Source organism: Salmo salar, chromosome ssa05, assembly GCF_905237065.1.
Source record: "Salmo salar chromosome ssa05, Ssal_v3.1, whole genome shotgun sequence".
Classification (NCBI taxonomy): Eukaryota; Metazoa; Chordata; class Actinopteri; order Salmoniformes; family Salmonidae; genus Salmo; species Salmo salar.
In genome coordinates, this window is record NC_059446.1 from 15,161,283 (window position 1) to 15,180,519 (window position 19,237).

General features: G+C 45.4%; 1 protein-coding gene across 1 annotated transcript; it reads right to left on the reverse strand.

The window, feature by feature from the left end:
* Nucleotides 1–868: 868 nt before the first annotated feature.
* Nucleotides 869–18,125, reverse strand: LOC106604313 (E3 ubiquitin-protein transferase RMND5B). Its single transcript, XM_045717932.1, has 10 exons — nucleotides 18,030–18,125; nucleotides 15,815–15,987; nucleotides 14,925–15,067; nucleotides 14,589–14,726; nucleotides 14,370–14,470; nucleotides 10,758–10,924; nucleotides 5,224–5,389; nucleotides 3,455–3,557; nucleotides 3,058–3,212; nucleotides 869–2,929 (listed from the first exon to the last, which is right to left on the reverse strand). The coding sequence occupies exons 2-10, from the start codon at nucleotides 15,951–15,953 to the stop codon at nucleotides 2,866–2,868; spliced, it is 1,176 nt and encodes a 391-aa protein (XP_045573888.1). The 5' UTR covers nucleotides 15,954–15,987; nucleotides 18,030–18,125; the 3' UTR covers nucleotides 869–2,865.
* Nucleotides 18,126–19,237: the final 1,112 nt, after the last annotated feature.

The following is a 19,237-nucleotide window of genomic DNA, read 5'->3' on the forward strand; positions in this document are numbered from 1 at the left end:
TTTGTGAAGTTGAGTGCTGGACACACAAACACCCAGTGTTCTTTTAGAACCCCGATGGAAAAATATCTGTGTATGTATCCACAGGAGGTTGGTGCCACCTTAATTGGGGAGGACGGGCTCGTAGTAATGGCATGTACGGAATATATGGAATGGCATCCAACTCATTAAACACCTGGTTTCCAAGTGTTTGATACCATTCCATTCACTCCATCCCAGCCATTATTGACCCTCCTGCCACCCACCCTCAAGCATATTTGACTTGTGTAGTTGCCAGGTTCGTGGTTTGAGCAGTAAGCAAACAGTCCTGTGTTAGACTTGACGTGCATGTTCCCGGGGGGGGGTCAAGCCAAACACCATCTCTCCCTCTGACTCACCAACCTCCATCTAACGTTATATAAACCAGGGGCTTAATATAACTCCACAGCTCACATAGGTGACTGTCTTCTGAGTGTGGGATGATGATGAAAGATATTAACTCATGATTCTGTGTGTTGCTGCTTGTATGTAGGAGGGACTCTACACTGCTTGGAGCATTCAATGTTAGGTGGCTTACAGTATTACTTACATACAACTATACCACACACTAGTTAGCGTCAACAGGAGGACAGTTGTCTGCGTGAAGTGAATACAGCTAACCCAGGTGGAGATATTTCTGCAACTAAAATCCCAGGCATGTTGTTTAGTATGTAGTCATCTGGTGTGGTAAGGCCGCCATCAGGTGGCAGATGCAGGAAGAGCATGTGAGTCAATATCAGTAGCTAGTATTGTCGGTCACCAGAAAATAACTACCTGGTACATCTTTCTGCAGCTAACCAAAAAAAATAATAAAAAAAAAACTCTGATACATTTCACAAACATAGAAACAGAGTTGGAGTATAAAGTTTTTATTCCATTTCAAGATGCAAGTATAATATGAAACATGTTAGAGAATAAATATGTACAATAAAAGTTGAATAAAGAAAGAGAAGCAGGTAAAAGGCAAACCTATCATACAAGAACTCAATAACTCTGACTACTGGAAAAGAACCCAAGGAAGAAGCCATAACAGACCTTAATGTATTCTGGGAAAGGAGGTGAATGATTGTCAACCAAAAGCAGTAAATAAAATGTCAAATCAACTAAACACAAAACGAACGTGTACGCACATAAACCATCAAATAAAGACCTGTTACCATCATTCATTCTGACTGGAGATCAGTGCAGAGTTGATATAATGGCTGAGTGCTACCATGTGTCGGCTGTTAAAGATATGCTGGTGCAGACCTTGCTGACATCACCATTTCATGGGCTGGTATGACATCACCATTTCATGGGCTGGGAGCTATCCGTGTGGTCCAAGGAGAAGGATTTGATCATGGATCCAATACTGATGTTGCTATTTTGTGGCAGAATTCTATTTCATAAAAAGGTGTAAAGTTACTTATGGTTTCACTATTTTACAGGAGACTTGATTCTAGCTATGATAAATAAAAAGAAAAGCAGACTTCACAGTAGTATCATTGTTTTTGTTAAATACAGAACAAGAAACAGGAAAATCTTGTTATTGGAGGCAGTTGCAAAATCAATCAGCCAATTGACCCTCGACCTCTCCATCGATCACAACTGTTGATCATCACACTGATACATGTACTGTAACCCATAGTGACTTTCAACCAATCAGGGCCTTTATTACATCATAGCCAACAGGCAAAGTGTTACTTTTTACAATCAGTGTTCCATTCACAAACTGTAACCACGGTCACCTCAACCTATCAGCCAATCACAACCTCACAATACAATATATATGTGAATATACTTTCTCAGAGGCCACTTAGCTATACCTCTGTAATATAGAAGTTTAAATACTCTCCTGAAATCAGACAACTTCCTAAAAACCATGTCACATCACCTCTCTAACATCCATTCAACCGACCATTCTGTGTTCTGAGGAAAGCCTACAGATGGATATATAGAGGATTCTGTGTTCTGAGGAAAGCCTACAGATGGATATATAGAGGATTCTGTGTTCTGAGGAAAGCCTACAGATGGACATATAGAGGATTCTGTGTTCTGAGGAAAGCCTACAGATGGACATATAGAGGATTCTGTGTTCTGAGGAAAGCCTACAGATGGATATATAGAGGATTCTGTGTTCTGAGGAAAGCCTACAGATGGACATATAGAGGATTCTGTGTTCTGAGGAAAGCCTACAGATGGACATATAGAGGATTCTGTGTTCTGAGGAAAGCCTACAGATGGATATATATAGAGGATTCTGTGTTCTGAGGAAAGCCTACAGATGGACATATAGAGGATTCTGTGTTCTGAGGAAAGCCTACAGATGGATATATAGAGGATTCTGTGTTCTGAGGAAAGCCTACAGATGGACATATAGAGGATTCTGTGTTCTGAGGAAAGCCTACAGATGGATATATAGAGGATTCTGTGTTCTGAGGAAAGCCTACAGATGGACATATAGAGGATTCTGTGTTCTGAGGAAAGCCTACAGATGGACATATAGAGGATTCTGTGTTCTGAGGAAAGCCTACAGATGGACATATAGAGGATTCTGTGTTCTGAGGAAAGCCTACAGATGGATATATAGAGGAAAGAAACAAGGAACAGAGCAGTCGTCCAAAAACTCCACAACTCAACTTGATACCCTTTGATAACGCATCATCAGATCCTTAATAAGAATAAGCCTATATTCTGCAGGCAGCTGCAAATGAGTGTCAATGAATGAATGATCCTTTTGAGATCTCTCTCTCTCAGGAGGTAGGATGGGGGATTTACAGGGGTCCTGGGGTAGCAGGTAGCTACTGTAGCTCAAAGGGGCTCCACTTTGCCTGGGGGTTTCCAGGGGGTTTCCAGAAACAGGATGGGGGATCAAAAGAAGATCTGCTTGGCATCTGACGGGTTCTGCTCCATGGGACAGTAGGGGCATTTCAGTCTGAGGAGATGGAGGACAGAGTTAGACATATACAGACCGGCAGGAGAGTTTAACCACAGAGTTCCACAGGTCTGACTGTCAATGGTTGAGTGCTTGTTTGTCTGTCTGTCAACCTGGATCAGACTCACTTTCCAGCGTTGGTGAGTTTGTTGAGGGCGTCTCTGGAGATGACGTGTCCACAGATGAGCTTCATGGGAGGGTTGCTCTCTGACGTCTGCTGCCGGAGGATGGGACAAGCGAACACGGAATGGTACCAGCACTTCTTCCCCAGGTCTATCTCAATCTGGAGACAGGACAGACAGGACAGCACCGTTACCCTTTATGACAACCTTCATTAATAATCCATTAGAAATGGTTATAGTATTATACATATTATTTTTTATTTTTTTTTAAAAATCATGAATAGTTATGAATAGTTATGAATTACAATTCTTGATTTTAAATGCTAATAAATACTCTGAGGATTCACCACCCATAGAAAGTCACCCAGAGAAAGTCACCCAGAGCAGAGAAAGGGAGACTTACAGGCAGCTCGTCCTTGTGTGTCCAGACTCCGCTACACTGTCTCTGTTCTATCACCTGTTTGATGTTCATCAGGACTGGTAGAGCCATGCAGCCTGACGCAAAACTGACAGAGAATACCATTCAACACAGAGAAACAGACATGGAAATCACAGATACAGTTGAAGTGGGAAGTTTACATACACTTTAGCCAAATACATTTAAACTCAGTTTTTCACAATTCCTGACATTTAATCCAAGTAAAAAAAATCCCTGTTTTAAGTCAGTTAGGATCAACACTTCATTTTAATGTAAAATGTCAGAATAATCGTAGAGACAGTGATTCATCTCAGCTTTTATTTCTTTCATCACATTCCCAGTGGGTCAGATGTTTACATACTACCAAATACTAATTGAGTGTATTGCCTTTAAATTGATTGAACTTGGGTCAAACATTTCGGGTAGATTTCCACAAGCTTCCCACAATAAGTTGGGTGAATTTTGTCCCATTCCTCCTGACAGAGCTGGTGTAACTGAGTCAGGTTTGTAGGCCTCCTTGCTCACACGTGCTTTTTCAGTTCTGCCCACAAATTTTCTATAGGATTGAGGTCAGGGCTTTGTGATGGCCACTCCAACACCTTGACTTTGTTGTCCTTAAGCCATTTTGCCACAACTTTGGAAGAATGCTTGGGGTCATTGTCCATTTGCTACCAAGCTTTAACTTCCTGACTGATGTCTTGAGATGTTGCTTCAATATATCCACATAATTTTCCTTCTTCATGATGCCATCTATTTTGTGAAGAGCACCAGTCCCTCCTGCAGCAAAGCATCCCCACAACATGATGCTGCCACCCCCATGCTTCACGGTTGGGATGGTGTTCTTTTGGCTTGCAAGCATCCCCCTTTTTCCTCCAAACATAACAATGGTCATTACAGCCAAACAGTTCTATTTTTGTTTCATCAGACCAGAGGACATTTCTCCAAAAAGTACGATCTTTGTCCCCATGTGCAGTTGCAAACTGTAGTCTGGCTTTTTAATGGTGGTTTTGGAGCAGTGTCTTCTTCCTTGCTGAGCAGCCTTTCAGGTTATGTCAATATAGGACCCGTTTTACTGTGGATATAGATACTTTTGTACCTGTTTCCTCAAGCATCTTCACAAGGCCCTTTGCTGTTGTTCTGGGATTGATTTGCACTTTTCGCACCAAAGTACATTCATCTCTAGGAGACAGAACGCGTCTCCTTCCTGAGCGGTATGACGGCTGTGTGGTCCCATGGTGTTTATACTTGCATACTATTGTTTGTACAGATGAACGTGGTACCTTCAGGCATTTGGAAATTGCTCCCAAGGTCTTGGCTGATTTCTTTTGATTTTCCCATGATGTCAAGCAAAGAGTCACTGAGTTTGAAGGTAGGCCTTGAAATACATCCACAGGTACACCACCAATTGACTCAAATGATGTCAATTAGCCTATCAGAAGCTTCTAAAGCCATGACATCATTTTCTGGAATTTTCCAAGCTGTTTAATGGCACAGTCAACTTAGTGTATGTAAACTTCTGACCCACTGGAATTGTGATACAGTGAATTTGTGTCATGCACAAAGTAGATGTCCTAATCGACTTGCCAAAACTATAGTTTGTTAACAAGAAATTTGTGAAGTGGTTGAAAAACGAGTTTTAACGACTCCAACCTAAGTGTATGTAAACTTCCGACTTCAACTGTACATACTGCAGTGAAAAACAATGACAATGAATCTTACTATAAGCATTATACTGCTGTGTGTGTGTGTCTAACCTGACACTGAGAGGTGACTCTACAGAAAGCCCCAGCAGAGCGCAGGCGTCCCTGGTGAAGCTGTTACAGATGTCAGCCCACTGGTTGGTCTCTAACAGAGAGCGGTAGGGAGAGTTCTCTATGCCGTGCCGCAGGTACACCAGACTACCCATGAGGATCTGGATGTCTGGGGGAGAGGAGACACTGCTATAATGGATGTCTGGAGGGAGAGGTTTGGGGGAGAGGAGGCAGTGATCATGAAGGAGGGAGGAAGGATGTCTGGGGGAGAGGAGACACTGCTATAATGGATGTCTGGAGGGAGAGGAGACACTGCTATAATGGATGTCTGGAGGGAGAGGAGACACTGCTATAATGGATGTCTGGAGGGAGAGGAGACACTGCTATAATGGATGTCTGGGGGAGAGGAGACACTGCTATAATGGATGTCTGGAGGGAGAGGTCTGGGGGGAGAGGAGGTAGTGATCATGAAGGAGGGAGGAAGGATGTCTGGGGGAGAGGAGACACTGCTATAATGGATGTCTGGAGGGAGAGGAGACACTGCTATAATGGATGTCTGGGGGAGAGGAGACACTGCTATAATGGATGTCTGGAGGGAGAGGAGACACTGCTATAATGGATGTCTGGGGGAGAGGAGACACTGCTATAATGGATGTCTGGAGGGAGAGGTCTGGGGGGAGAGGAGGCAGTGATCATGAAGGAGGGAGGAAGGATGTCTGGGGGAGAGGAGACACTGCTATAATGGATGTCTGGAGGGAGAGGTTTGGGGGAGAGGAGGTAGTGATCATGAAGGAGGGAGGAAGGATGTCTGGGGGAGAGGAGACAGTGTTATTCAGCATGTCTGGGGGAGAGGAGACAGTGTTATTCAGCATGTCTGGGGGAGAGGAGACAGTGTTATTCAGCATGTCTGGGGGAGAGGAGACAGTGTTATTCAGCATGTCTGGGGGAGAGGAGACAGTGTTATTCAGCATGTCTGGGGGAGAGGAGGCAGTGTTATTCAGCATGTCTGGGGGAGAGGAGGCAGTGTTATTCAGCATGTCTGGGGGAGAGGAGGCAGTGTTATTCAGCATGTCTGGGGGAGAGGAGACAGTGTTAGTCAGCATGTCTGGGGGAGAGGAGGCAGTGTTATTCAGCATGTCTGGGGGAGAGGAGGCAGTGTTATTCAGCATGTCTGGGGGAGAGGAGACAGTGTTATTCAGCATGTCTGGGGGAGAGGAGGCAGTGTTATTCAGCATGTCTGGGGGAGAGGAGGCAGTGTTATTCAGCATGTCTGGGGGAGAGGAGACAGTGTTATTCAGCATGTCTGGGGGAGAGGAGGAAGTGTTATTCAGCATGTCTGGGGGAGAGGAGACAGTGTTATTCAGCATGTCTGGGGGAGAGGAGGCAGTGTTATTCAGCATGTCTGGGGGAGAGGAGGCAGTGTTATTCAGCATGTCTGGGGGAGAGGAGACAGTGTTATTCAGCATGTCTGGGGGAGAGGAGACAGTGTTATTCAGCATGTCTGGGGAGAGGAGGCAGTGTTATTCAGCATGTCTGGGGGAGAGGAGGCAGTGTTATTCAGCATGTCTGGGGGAGAGGAGGCAGTGTTATTCAGCATGTCTGGGGGGGAGACAGTGTTATTCAGCATGTCTGGGGGAGGGAGACAGTGTTATTCAGCATGTCTGGGGGAGAGGAGACAGTGTTATTCAGCATGTCTGGGGGAGAGGAGGCAGTGTTATTCAGCATGTCTGGGGGAGAGGAGACAGTGTTATTCAGCATGTCTGGGGGAGAGGAGACAGTGTTATTCAGCATGTCTGGGGGAGAGGAGACAGTGTTATTCAGCATGTCTGGGGGAGAGGAGACAGTGTTATTCAGCATGTCTGGGGGAGAGGAGACAGTGTTATTCAGCATGTCTGGGGGAGAGGAGACAGTGTTATTCAGCATGTCTGGGGGAGAGGAGGCAGTGTTATTCAGCATGTCTGGGGGAGAGGAGACAGTGTTATTCAGCATGTCTGGGGGAGAGGAGGCAGTGTTATTCAGCATGTCTGGGGGAGAGGAGACAGTGTTATTCAGCATGTCTGGGGGAGAGGAGGCAGTGTTATTCAGCATGTCTGGGGGAGAGGAGACAGTGTTATTCAGCATGTCTGGGGGAGAGGAGTCAGTGTTATTCAGCATGTCTGGGGGAGAGGAGACAGTGTTATTCAGGATGTCTGGGGGAGAGGAGACAGTGTTATTCAGCATGTCTGGGGGAGAGGAGACAGTGTTATTCAGCATGTCTGGGGGAGAGGAGACAGTGTTATTCAGCATGTCTGGGGGAGAGGAGACAGTGTTATTCAGCATGTCTGGGGGAGAGGAGACAGTGTTATTCAGCATGTCTGGGGGAGAGGAGACAGTGTTATTCAGCATGTCTGGGGGAGAGGAGACAGTGTTATTCAGCATGTCTGGGGGAGAGGAGACAGTGTTATTCAGCATGTCTGGGGGAGAGGAGACAGTGTTATTCAGCATGTCTGGGGGAGAGGAGACAGTGTTATTCAGCATGTCTGGGGGGAGAGGAGGCAGTGTTATTCAGCATGTCTGGGGGAGAGGAGGCAGTGTTATTCAGCATGTCTGGGGGAGAGGAGGCAGTGTTATTCAGCATGTCTGGGGGAGAGGAGGCAGTGTTATTCAGCATGTCTGGGGGAGAGGAGGCAGTGTTATTCAGCATGTCTGGGGGAGAGGAGGCAGTGTTATTCAGCATGTCTGGGGGAGAGGAGGCAGTGTTATTCAGCATGTCTGGGGGAGAGGAGACAGTGTTATTCAGCATGTCTGGGGGAGAGGAGACAGTGTTATTCAGCATGTCTGGGGGAGAGGAGGCAGTGTTATTCAGCATGTCTGGGGGAGAGGAGGCAGTGTTATTCAGCATGTCTGGGGGAGAGGAGACAGTGTTATTCAGCATGTCTGGGGGAGAGGAGACAGTGTTATTCAGCATGTCTGGGGGAGAGGAGACAGTGTTATTCAGCATGTCTGGGGGAGAGGAGGCAGTGTTATTCAGCATGTCTGGGGAGAGGAGACAGTGTTATTCAGCATGTCTGGGGGAGAGGAGGCAGTGTTATTCAGCATGTCTGGGGGAGAGGAGACAGTGTTATTCAGCATGTCTGGGGGAGAGGAGGCAGTGTTATTCAGCATGTCTGGGGGAGAGGAGACAGTGTTATTCAGCATGTCTGGGGGAGAGGAGGCAGTGTTATTCAGCATGTCTGGGGGAGAGGAGGCAGTGTTATTCAGCATGTCTGGGGGAGAGGAGGCAGTGTTATTCAGCATGTCTGGGGGAGACAGTGTTATTCAGCATGTCTGGGGGAGACAGTGTTATTCAGCATGTCTGGGGGAGAGGAGGCAGTGTTATTGAGGATGTCTGGGGGAGACAGTGGTCATGGAGGAGGGAGGAAGGAAGGTGTCCATTCACAGACTATTGGAACAGATCATTTGTCAGTCAGCTGGTAAGAGAATGAAGCTATGAAGTCCTGTAGGAAAGCTATTGAGAAAAGAAAAATGAGGGTTTCTTATTGGACAGGTAGTTCCTCCCTGTTTCAGTAAAAAAATATATACTGCTCAAAAAAATAAAGGGAACACTTAAACAACACAATGTAACTCCAAGTCAATCACACTTCTGTGAAATCAAACTGTCCACTTAGGAAGCAACACTGATTGACAATACATTTCACATGCTGTTGTGCAAATGGAATAGACAACAGGTGGAAATTATAGGCAATTAGCAAGACACCCCCAATAAAGGAGTGGTTCTGCAGGTGGGGACCACAGACCACTTCTCAGTTACTATGCTTCTTGGCTGATGTTTTGGTCACTTTTGAATGCTGGCGGTGCTTTCACTCTAGTGGTAGCATGAGACGGAGTCTACAACCCACACAAGTGGCTCAGGTAGTGCAGCTCATCCAGGATGGCACATCAATGCGAGCTGTGGCAAGAAGGTTTGCTGTGTCTGTCAGCGTAGTGTCCAGAGCATGGAGGCGCTACCAGGAGACAGGCCAGTACATCAGGAGACGTAGAGGAGGCCGTAGGAGGGCAACAACCCAGCAACAGGACCGCTACCTCCGCCTTTGTGCAAGGAGGAGTAGGAGGAGCACTGCCAGAGCCCTGCAAAATGACCTCCAGCAGGCCACAAATGTGCATGTGCTAGACCTTATGTGGCTGGAGTGTGTCAGCAGTTCCTGCAAGAGGAAGGCATTGATGCTATGGACTGGCCCACCCGTTCCCCAGACCTGAATCCAATTGAGCACATCTGGGACATCATGTCTCGCTCCATCCACCAACGCCACGTTGCACCACAGACTGTCCAGGAGTTGGAGGATGCTTTAGTCCAGGTCTGGGAGGAGATCCCTCAGGAGACCATCCGCCACCTCATCAGGAGCATGCCCAGGCGTTGTAGGGAGGTCATACAGGCACGTGGAGGCCACACACACTACTGAGCCTCATTTTGACTTGTTTTAAGGACATTACATCAAAGTTGGATCAGCCTGTAGTGTGGTTTTCCACTTTAATTTTGAGTGTGACTCCAAATCCAGACCTCCATGGGTTGATAAATTGGATTTCCATTGATTATTTTTGTGTGATTTTGTTGTCAGCACATTCAACTATGTAAAGAAAAAAGTATTTAATAAGATTATTTCTTTCATTCAGATCTAGGATGTGTTGTTTAAGTGTTCCCTTTATTTTTTTGAGCAGTGCATACATATATATATATATATTTGGTGCCTAATGAACATGATCCCTGTCAAAAAGCTCTTCAATACCCCCAGGAGGCCCCAGCCAGGGTGTCAGACAGACAGTCCCTACCTCTCTTCAAGACCACCGGGAGGCCCCAGCCAGGGTGTCAGACAGACAGTCCCTACCTCTCTTCAAGACCACCCAAAGGCCCCAGCCAGGGTATGTCTGTCCCTACCTCTCTTCAAGACCACCGGGAGGCCCCAGCCAGGGTATGTCTGTCCCTACCTCTCTTCAAGACCACCCAAAGGCCCCAGCCAGGGTATGTCTGTCCCTACCTCTCTTCAAGACCACCGGGAGGCCCCAGCCAGGGTATGTCTGTCCCTACCTCTCTTCAAGACCACCCAAAGGCCCCAGCCAGGGTATGTCTGTCCCTACCTCTCTTCAAGACCACCGGGAGGCCCCAGCCAGGGTATGTCTGTCCCTACCTCTCTTCAAGACCACCCAAAGGCCCCAGCCAGGGTATGTCTGTCCCTACCTCTCTTCAAGACCACCAGGAGGCCCCAGCCAGGGTATGTCTGTCCCTACCTCTCTTCAAGACCACCGGGAGGCCCCAGCCAGGGTATGTCTGTCCCTACCTCTCTTCAAGACCACCGGGAGGCCCCAGCCAGGGTATGTCTGTCCCTACCTCTCTTCAAGACCACCAGGAGGCCCCAGCCAGGGTATGTCTGTCCCTACCTCTGGTGCTGTGAGGTGAAGGACTGTTAGTGCCTCCATTCAGACCATCATATATCTGCTGTCTAAATTTCTATCTGTCCCACCCTGCTGACCTGAACAGAGCCCAGGCTGCCTGTGTCCCCTACCTCTCTGGTGCTGTGAGGCGAAGGGCTGGAAGTGCCTGGCGTACTGTAGCGCCTCCAGCTGGTTGGTGATGCCTCCGTTTAACAGGCTGATGAAGTAGAGGCGGTGCAGCTTGAACTCCAGGGTACTGTTCAGGTCCAGCAGGCGCTGCCGGTTTGTTACTGCCCACCTGGAGCAAGGGACAGAGGGTTATAATCATTAGTGCACACCGTAACAAACAGTTGTAAACTGAAAACAATCATTTCTATTGGACAAATTCAGGTAGGTCCCTACCCATTTCCTTCTGTTTGGTTCTGTTTGGCTCCTAGTGAATAGACCCCAATTCAATCAATTCAGGAAGTCAACCGAAATTCTAATTGACCTTCAACCCTGGCATTTCAGATCTCAATTGTGTTCACTACTCTCAAGTTAATCAGTTACTAAATGGCTCAAAATGATCAAAGAGGGGTTTGATTCACATTCAACTGCACACAGAGAGGAGGTACAGTACATACTCTAGTGCTGGTCTGAGGTCAGTATATAACAGAGAGGAGGTACAGTACATACTCTAGTGCTGGTCTGAGGTCAGTCTATAACAGAGAGGAGGTACAGTACATACTCTAGTGCTGGTCTGAGGTCAGTCTATAACAGAGAGGAGGTATAGTACATACTCTAGTGCTGGTCTGAGGTCAGTATATAACAGAGAGGAGGTACAGTACATACTCTAGTGCTGGTCTGAGGTCAGTATATAACAGAGAGGAGGTACAGTACATACTCTAGTGCTGGTCTGAGGTCAGTATATAACAGAGAGGAGGTACAGTACATACTCTAGTGCTGGTCTGAGGTCAGTATATAACAGAGAGGAGGTATAGTACATACTCTAGTGCTGGTCTGAGGTCAGTATATAACAGAGAGGAGGTATAGTACATACTCTAGTGCTGGTCTGAGGTCAGTATATAACAGAGAGGAGGTATAGTACATACTCTAGTGCTGGTCTGAGGTCAGTATATAACAGAGAGGAGGTACAGTACATACTCTAGTGCTGGTCTGAGGTCAGTATATAACAGAGAGGAGGTACAGTACATACTCTAGTGCTGGTCTGAGGTCAGTATATAACAGAGAGGAGGTACAGTACATACTCTAGTGCTGGTCTGAGGTCAGTATATAACAGAGAGGAGGTACAGTACATACTCTAGTGCTGGTCTGAGGTCAGTATATAACAGAGAGGAGGTATAGTACATACTCTAGTGCTGGTCTGAGGTCAGTATATAACAGAGAGGAGGTATAGTACATACTCTAGTGCTGGTCTGAGGTCAGTCTATAACAGAGAGGAGGTATAGTACATACTCTAGTGCTGGTCTGAGGTCAGTATATAACAGAGAGGAGGTATAGTACATACTCTAGTGCTGGTCTGAGGTCAGTATATAACAGAGAGGAGGTATAGTACATACTCTAGTGCTGGTCTGAGGTCAGTATATAACAGAGAGGAGGTATAGTACATACTCTAGTGCTGGTCTGAGGTCAGTCTATAACAGAGAGGAGGTATAGTACATACTCTAGTGCTGGTCTGAGGTCAGTATATAACAGAGAGGAGGTACAGTACATACTCTAGTGCTGGTCTGAGGTCAGTCTATAACAGAGAGGAGGTACAGTACATACTCTAGTGCTGGTCTGAGGTCAGTATATAACAGAGAGGAGGTATAGTACATACTCTAGTGCTGGTCTGAGGTCAGTATATAACAGAGAGGAGGTATAGTACATACTCTAGTGCTGGTCTGAGGTCAGTATATAACAGAGAGGAGGTATAGTACATACTCTAGTGCTGGTCTGAGGTCAGTATATAACAGAGAGGAGGTACAGTACATACTCTAGTGCTGGTCTGAGGTCAGTATATAACAGAGAGGAGGTACAGTACATACTCTAGTGCTGGTCTGAGGTCAGTATATAACAGAGAGGAGGTATAGTACATACTCTAGTGCTGGTCTGAGGTCAGTATATAACAGAGAGAAGGTATAGTACATACTCTAGTGCTGGTCTGAGGTCAGTATATAACAGAGAGGAGGTATAGTACATACTCTAGTGCTGGTCTGAGGTCAGTCTATAACAGAGAGGAGGTACAGTACATACTCTAGTGCTGGTCTGAGGTCAGTATATAACAGAGAGGAGGTATAGTACATACTCTAGTGCTGGTCTGAGGTCAGTATATAACAGAGAGAAGGTATAGTACATACTCTAGTGCTGGTCTGAGGTCAGTATATAACAGAGAGGAGGTATAGTACATACTCTAGTGCTGGTCTGAGGTCAGTATATAACAGAGAGAAGGTATAGTACATACTCTAGTGCTGGTCTGAGGTCAGTATATAACAGAGAGGAGGTATAGTACATACTCTAGTGCTGGTCTGAGGTCAGTATATAACAGAGAGGAGGTATAGTACATACTCTAGTGCTGGTCTGAGGTCAGTATATAACAGAGAGGAGGTATAGTACATACTCTAGTGCTGGTCTGAGGTCAGTATATAACAGAGAGGAGGTACAGTACATACTCTAGTGCTGGTCTGAGGTCAGTATATAACAGAGAGGAGGTACAGTACATACTCTAGTGCTGGTCTGAGGTCAGTATATAACAGAGAGGAGGTACAGTACATACTCTAGTGCTGGTCTGAGGTCAGTCTATAACAGAGAGGAGGTATAGTACATACTCTAGTGCTGGTCTGAGGTCAGTATATAACAGAGAGGAGGTATAGTACATACTCTAGTGCTGGTCTGAGGTCAGTATATAACAGAGAGGAGGTATAGTACATACTCTAGTGCTGGTCTGAGGTCAGTATATAACAGAGAGGAGGTATAGTACATACTCTAGTGCTGGTCTGAGGTCAGTCTATAACAGAGAGGAGGTACAGTACATACTCTAGTGCTGGTCTGAGGTCAGTCTATAACAGAGAGGAGGTACAGTACATACTCTAGTGCTGGTCTGAGGTCAGTCTATAACAGAGAGGAGGTATAGTACATACTCTAGTGCTGGTCTGAGGTCAGTCTATAACAGAGAGGAGGTACAGTACATACTCTAGTGCTGGTCTGAGGTCAGTCTATAACAGAGAGGAGGTATAGTACATACTCTAGTGCTGGTCTGAGGTCAGTCTATAACAGAGAGGAGGTATAGTACATACTCTAGTGCTGGTCTGAGGTCAGTCAATAACAGAGAGAAGGTATAGTACATACTCTAGTGCTGGTCTGAGGTCAGTATATAACAGAGAGGAGGTATAGTACATACTCTAGTGCTGGTCTGAGGTCAGTATATAACAGAGAGGAGGTATAGTACATACTCTAGTGCTGGTCTGAGGTCAGTCTATAACAGAGAGAAGGTATAGTACATACTCTAGTGCTGGTCTGAGGTCAGTCTATAACAGAGAGGAGGTACAGTACATACTCTAGTGCTGGTCTGAGGTCAGTATATAACAGAGAGGAGGTATAGTACATACTCTAGTGCTGGTCTGAGGTCAGTATATAACAGAGAGGAGGTACAGTACATACTCTAGTGCTGGTCTGAGGTCAGTCTATAACAGAGAGAAGGTACAGTACATACTCTAGTGCTGGTCTGAGGTCAGTATATAACAGAGAGGAGGTATAGTACATACTCTAGTGCTGGTCTGAGGTCCTGCATCCTCAAGGCCTCCAGGATCCTGTTGAGTTCCAAGAACGGCTGCTTCATGCTCATGTCAATCACTACTCCAGACTCCTGGGAGACACACACACGGCAGGCAGTTATAATACATATGAAATACACCAAATGTCTTCAACTCTGGTTCTGGGGACCAACAGGGTGTGCAGGCTTTTGTTTCATCTCAGGTGTTTACCTGACATAGGTCCTCTGCCACGCTCAGCATGCCTTGTCTGTACAAGTGTTCCACAATGGTCTCACTCAGGTACTTCTGTCTCTCAGGTGAGTCCCACACTGTCTCTGCCACCACTGCACTCACCTCTGCATCAAAGTTCTACAGAAACACAACCAGGAAACAACCAAAGGATAAGTGGAAATAAAACACACAGAATCTGCTGAAATTTCTCCCTTGTGTGCTTAAGGTACATTTTTACAATAATATTGGCTTAAACCGCAAGGAAGTTGTGTCATCATTCATCTTCTCTAAAAAGTAAAGATTCTATAATGAAAGCATTTATTGGGAAAATCTTACCCTGTCGATAGCTTTGCCGACTTTGGAGACACTGCCGTGGATGTCCTTGTGTCTGGAGGCCAGCAGCTGTACTGTTTCTTTAATGTTCTTACAACACTGGGCCATCGTCTGAGATAGCACCGAAAGATCTGCATCTTGTACCCCTGAAGGAGAGCCATATATTTAGAGAGTTGGTACATTGAGGTTTCTGCATTGTGATTGACATGACACAAAACTCTATGGCAGCCATGTTGCGCCGTAGAAATATAATGACTTATACCATGCCATTGTTGAATACTCGTTTCTGATTGGCTTGAAGGGCATTCTAGAGAGTGAATTATTTCCCTATAATGCACGGTATATTTGCACGGTGGAATTCAATGGCTACAGTTCATTCTTACAAGTTCTACGTTGGAGCTGCTTTTGAATGCATAGCCCCTCATTGATTATCCCTTACATATTTCTATGGTTATCGACCCCATTACGTGGGAACATTTTAACAATGCTATGTAACAGAATGTCTAGAATTAGAACGATATTCAAGTGATGCCTCTGCTCTGAAGGAGACAACAATCAGGTTAAAACAAATCAGAACATTAAAAAGGCTGAAAACAGTCTTGTTGAATGTACATAAAGAAAGCTATGAATCACTTCTGTACCTGAACCCTCATGAGACAAGGCATGCAACCAGAGCAAAACAATGTTTCATTTCTCTAGGGCCACATTGTTTAAAGAACTTAATTGCATATTGTTCCGTGCTTTAGATATACTCTTGCATGGAATTCCTCGAATATGGGGCCTTTAACAGTGTGTGCAGTTATCTATCATTCTTTACCATGCACCTGCAAATTACTTGAAGACTTGAGTGGACACTACTTCTAAACTAGAGCGTGGAGATGGCTTGGCCTTACCGAATGTAACCAGCTGTCCCCGTAGCTCACAGACGCTGCGTAGTAGTTCGTCCAGACGTTCCTCTGACTGGTGTCCGTACATGACGAACCTATGGAGCACCTTCTCCAGCTCCCGCTCCACACACGCACACTGCTCCATACCTAGACTGGGACTCTACCGCATTCACTACCACCTGGGAGAGACAAGACATATGGAACTAAACCTCTCCCCGGGGACCACCAGACATTTCACAATATTGTTGTAGCCCTGAACCAGCTCACCTGATTCACCTAGTCAAGGACCTGAACCAGCTCACCTGATTCACCTAGTCAAGGACCTGAACCAGCTCACCTGATTCACCTAGTCAAGGGCCTGAACCAGCTCACCTGATTCACCTAGTCAAGGGCCTGAACCAGCTCACCTGATTCACCTAGTCAAGGGCCTGAACCAGCTCACCTGATTCACCTAGTCAAGGACCTGAACCAGCTCACCTGATTCACCTAGTCAAGGGCCTGAACCAGCTCACCTGATTCACCTAGTCAAGGGCCTGAACCAGCTCACCTGATTCACCTAGTCAAGGACCTGAACCAGCTCACCTGATTCACCTAGTCAAGGGCCTGAACCAGCTCACCTGATTCACCTAGCCAAGGGCCTGAACCAGCTCACCTGATTCACCTAGCCAAGGACCTGAACCAGCTCACCTGATTCACCTAGTCAAGGACCTGAGGTAGCTCACCTGATTCACCTAGTCAAGGGCCTGAGGTAGCTCACCTGATTCACCTAGTCAAGGGCCTGAGGTAGCTCACCTGATTCACCTAGTCAAGGGCCTGAACCAGCTCACCTGATTCACCTAGTCAAGGGCCTGAGGTAGCTCACCTGATTCACCTAGTCAAGGGCCTGAGGTAGCTCACCTGATTCACCTAGTCAAGGACCTGAGGTAGCTCACCTGATTCACCTAGTCAAGGGCCTGAGGTAGCTCACCTGATTCACCTAGTCAAGGGCCTGAACCAGCTCACCTGATTCACCTAGTCAAGGGCCTGAACCAGCTCACCTGATTCACCTAGTCAAGGGCTTGATGATTCGTTGACAGGTTGAATCAGCTGTACTACCTCTGGGATATAGCAAATACATAGAACAACTAGGGGTCCCCGAGTAGAGGTTTGAGAACCACTGAACAAGGTCACAGACAAGAGCTCAACATTTTGCAATCCTCCCATAACCCCTACAGTTGTGTTTCACTACTGGTACAACTGATTTATTCTAACTGGTAAACAAAATCCTTTATTAGTTGAATCAGATTTGCTAGAGCCTAAAGTGTGCAATGACATAGTATTCATAATCATTGACAGGCAACAGAAAATATGAAAGAAGACCACTCTATTCTAGATCAACAAGTGGATATCACTGTTAGGCCTGAATGTTTTGGTCTCATTGACACATTAGGCATCCCTGCTGTATACATTTGAAAAACATTGCTTAGCAACTTTCCTCTTCTCTTCATAAAATATCAATACTTTTCTTTTGAATTTTTCATCTGACAAATAAAAAAATAGCTATAGTACGAAAGCTAAACATACTTTTGGAACCGTTTTGCTCGCTGAAGCTAATAGGCCCTGTCCATAGCCTCAAGCCCTCAACCAATGACATTCGACTGCAAAACAGGGTTCCAACGCTATGCTAACTAGACAAATCGTTTGCTGTCACCTTGTTTGAGTCAAGTAGCTAACTAAAGACTAACAATCTAGCCAGCTATGTTCTTGCTACTTACTAAAAACGGACAATAAATCTCTGATAACAGCTATGTTAGCAAATATCAAGTTAGCTAAGCTAACTAGCCATATCCACAACAATATTAACAGTACCAAGCCAGCTAGCGTAGCTAGTTGTTATCTAGCTGTATAAGACGTCGTATCAAACACCACTTGGTTACAATGGCGATTATCATACAGCGAGCAATCCAAATGGCAACTGAGAAATGTTGGTGAGTAAGTTAGCTAGCTACGTTTGTCGCATAACGTAAACAAACAGCTAGCTAACGGTAATGTAAACCTAGCATGGACCGAAGCTGTTTGTTTGACTTGGCAATAATGGTGTGTTTTAATCGATTGCATAGTTAGAAAGATAGCAAGACTGTGCAAATATTTTTTTTAATTCTCAAATGTATCAACAACATGTCAGAAAATATCAAAATAAGTTAAAATAACAACATAAAACGTCAATATAAACACCACTTGCCTGTCGTGACAACTATTCTCCACCAGTCGTCCTTCGATCTGCGGAACTTCCTTCCTGTGTAGCATGTCTCGGATTTTCATAATAAAAGTACTGTAATTACTTTACCCATGAATGTGAGGTTCTTAGACTTGATTCAATGTTTCAGTATTTACAGAGTGTAAAGATACTATATTTTCAGAGTTCCATCCTCTGATACATAATCATGTATGCCTATAAAACAAGTAAAATGTAGGTTTTAAAGTGATAGCATTTGATTCCAATATTAAATTGTCTCACAATAGCCTACAAGTTCATTGCAAACCCCAGGTGGTGCTGTATGGACGGTTATGAATGGAGATCTATGGCCAGATTGCAGACCTATGGTGAAGACAGGTGTGTGGCTTGGAGCTGCCCAGGGGATTTCCCACCTGTGATATAACTATCTGGTAAAACACACACACACACACACACACACACACACACACACACACACACACACACACACACACACACACACACACACACACACACACACACAAACCATAATTATGCATGTAGATTACTGAAAGTCACTCATAAGACATGTCTCAATTATTCATGTAATCAATAAATTCAAGGTCTAAATTCCGTTGCTTCAATAACTTGCATTGCCACATACTGAGTGTATCAAAATAAAGAAAAATCTCGCACTAGGGATTCTGTGATAAAGCTAATCAGTGGCGATTTTAGCATGTAAATCTTGGTGGGGCAAACTCCCCAAATTGTTTTTAGATGCATGCCAGCAAAGCCACTACACAACACTAAACAATACATTAATTGCACTATAACAGTGACAAGCGGTGCCTACATGAAGCCACCACCTTACCACCGCTACACCTGGCTATCAGCGGAGTCTTCTCTGGCAGCGAAACACTTCATTCAGCCTCATTTACTGCCTTTTAAAAAAACATAGCTGATGTGGCTGACTTGCTTAAACAAAGGTGGTTTCTACTGACATTTGAGATGTACAAACTATGGCATAAGGGGATGACGAGTGGATAAGAGGCAATACTTAATTTTGATTAAGACATTAATGAGGCTAATATGCTGGGGGTGCATGTTGGTCAAACAAGCAAGGGGTGTACCACAGATTAGAGAAACACTAGGAAGTAAGATAAGTGTTGTTCTCTGCAGCCAGTTGGTAGAGTAGGGCTCTTGCAATGCCATTATAGTGAGTTCGATTCCCTGAA

What these genes read in the sequence shown, in the direction of transcription:
- LOC106604313 (XM_045717932.1), bottom strand. Translation starts at nt 15,953, where the DNA reads ATGGAGCAGTGTGCGTGTGTGGAGCGGGAGCTGGAGAAGGTGCTCCAT. An exon ending in GACCTCAGACCAGCACTAGA is followed by an intron (nt 10,925 to 14,369) that starts GTATGTACTATA and finishes CCCTTGCTCCAG; the next exon opens with GTGGGCAGTAACAAACCGGC. An exon ending in GAGTCACCTCTCAGTGTCAG is followed by an intron (nt 3,558 to 5,223) that starts GTTAGACACACA and finishes ATTCTCTGTCAG; the next exon opens with TTTTGCGTCAGGCTGCATGG.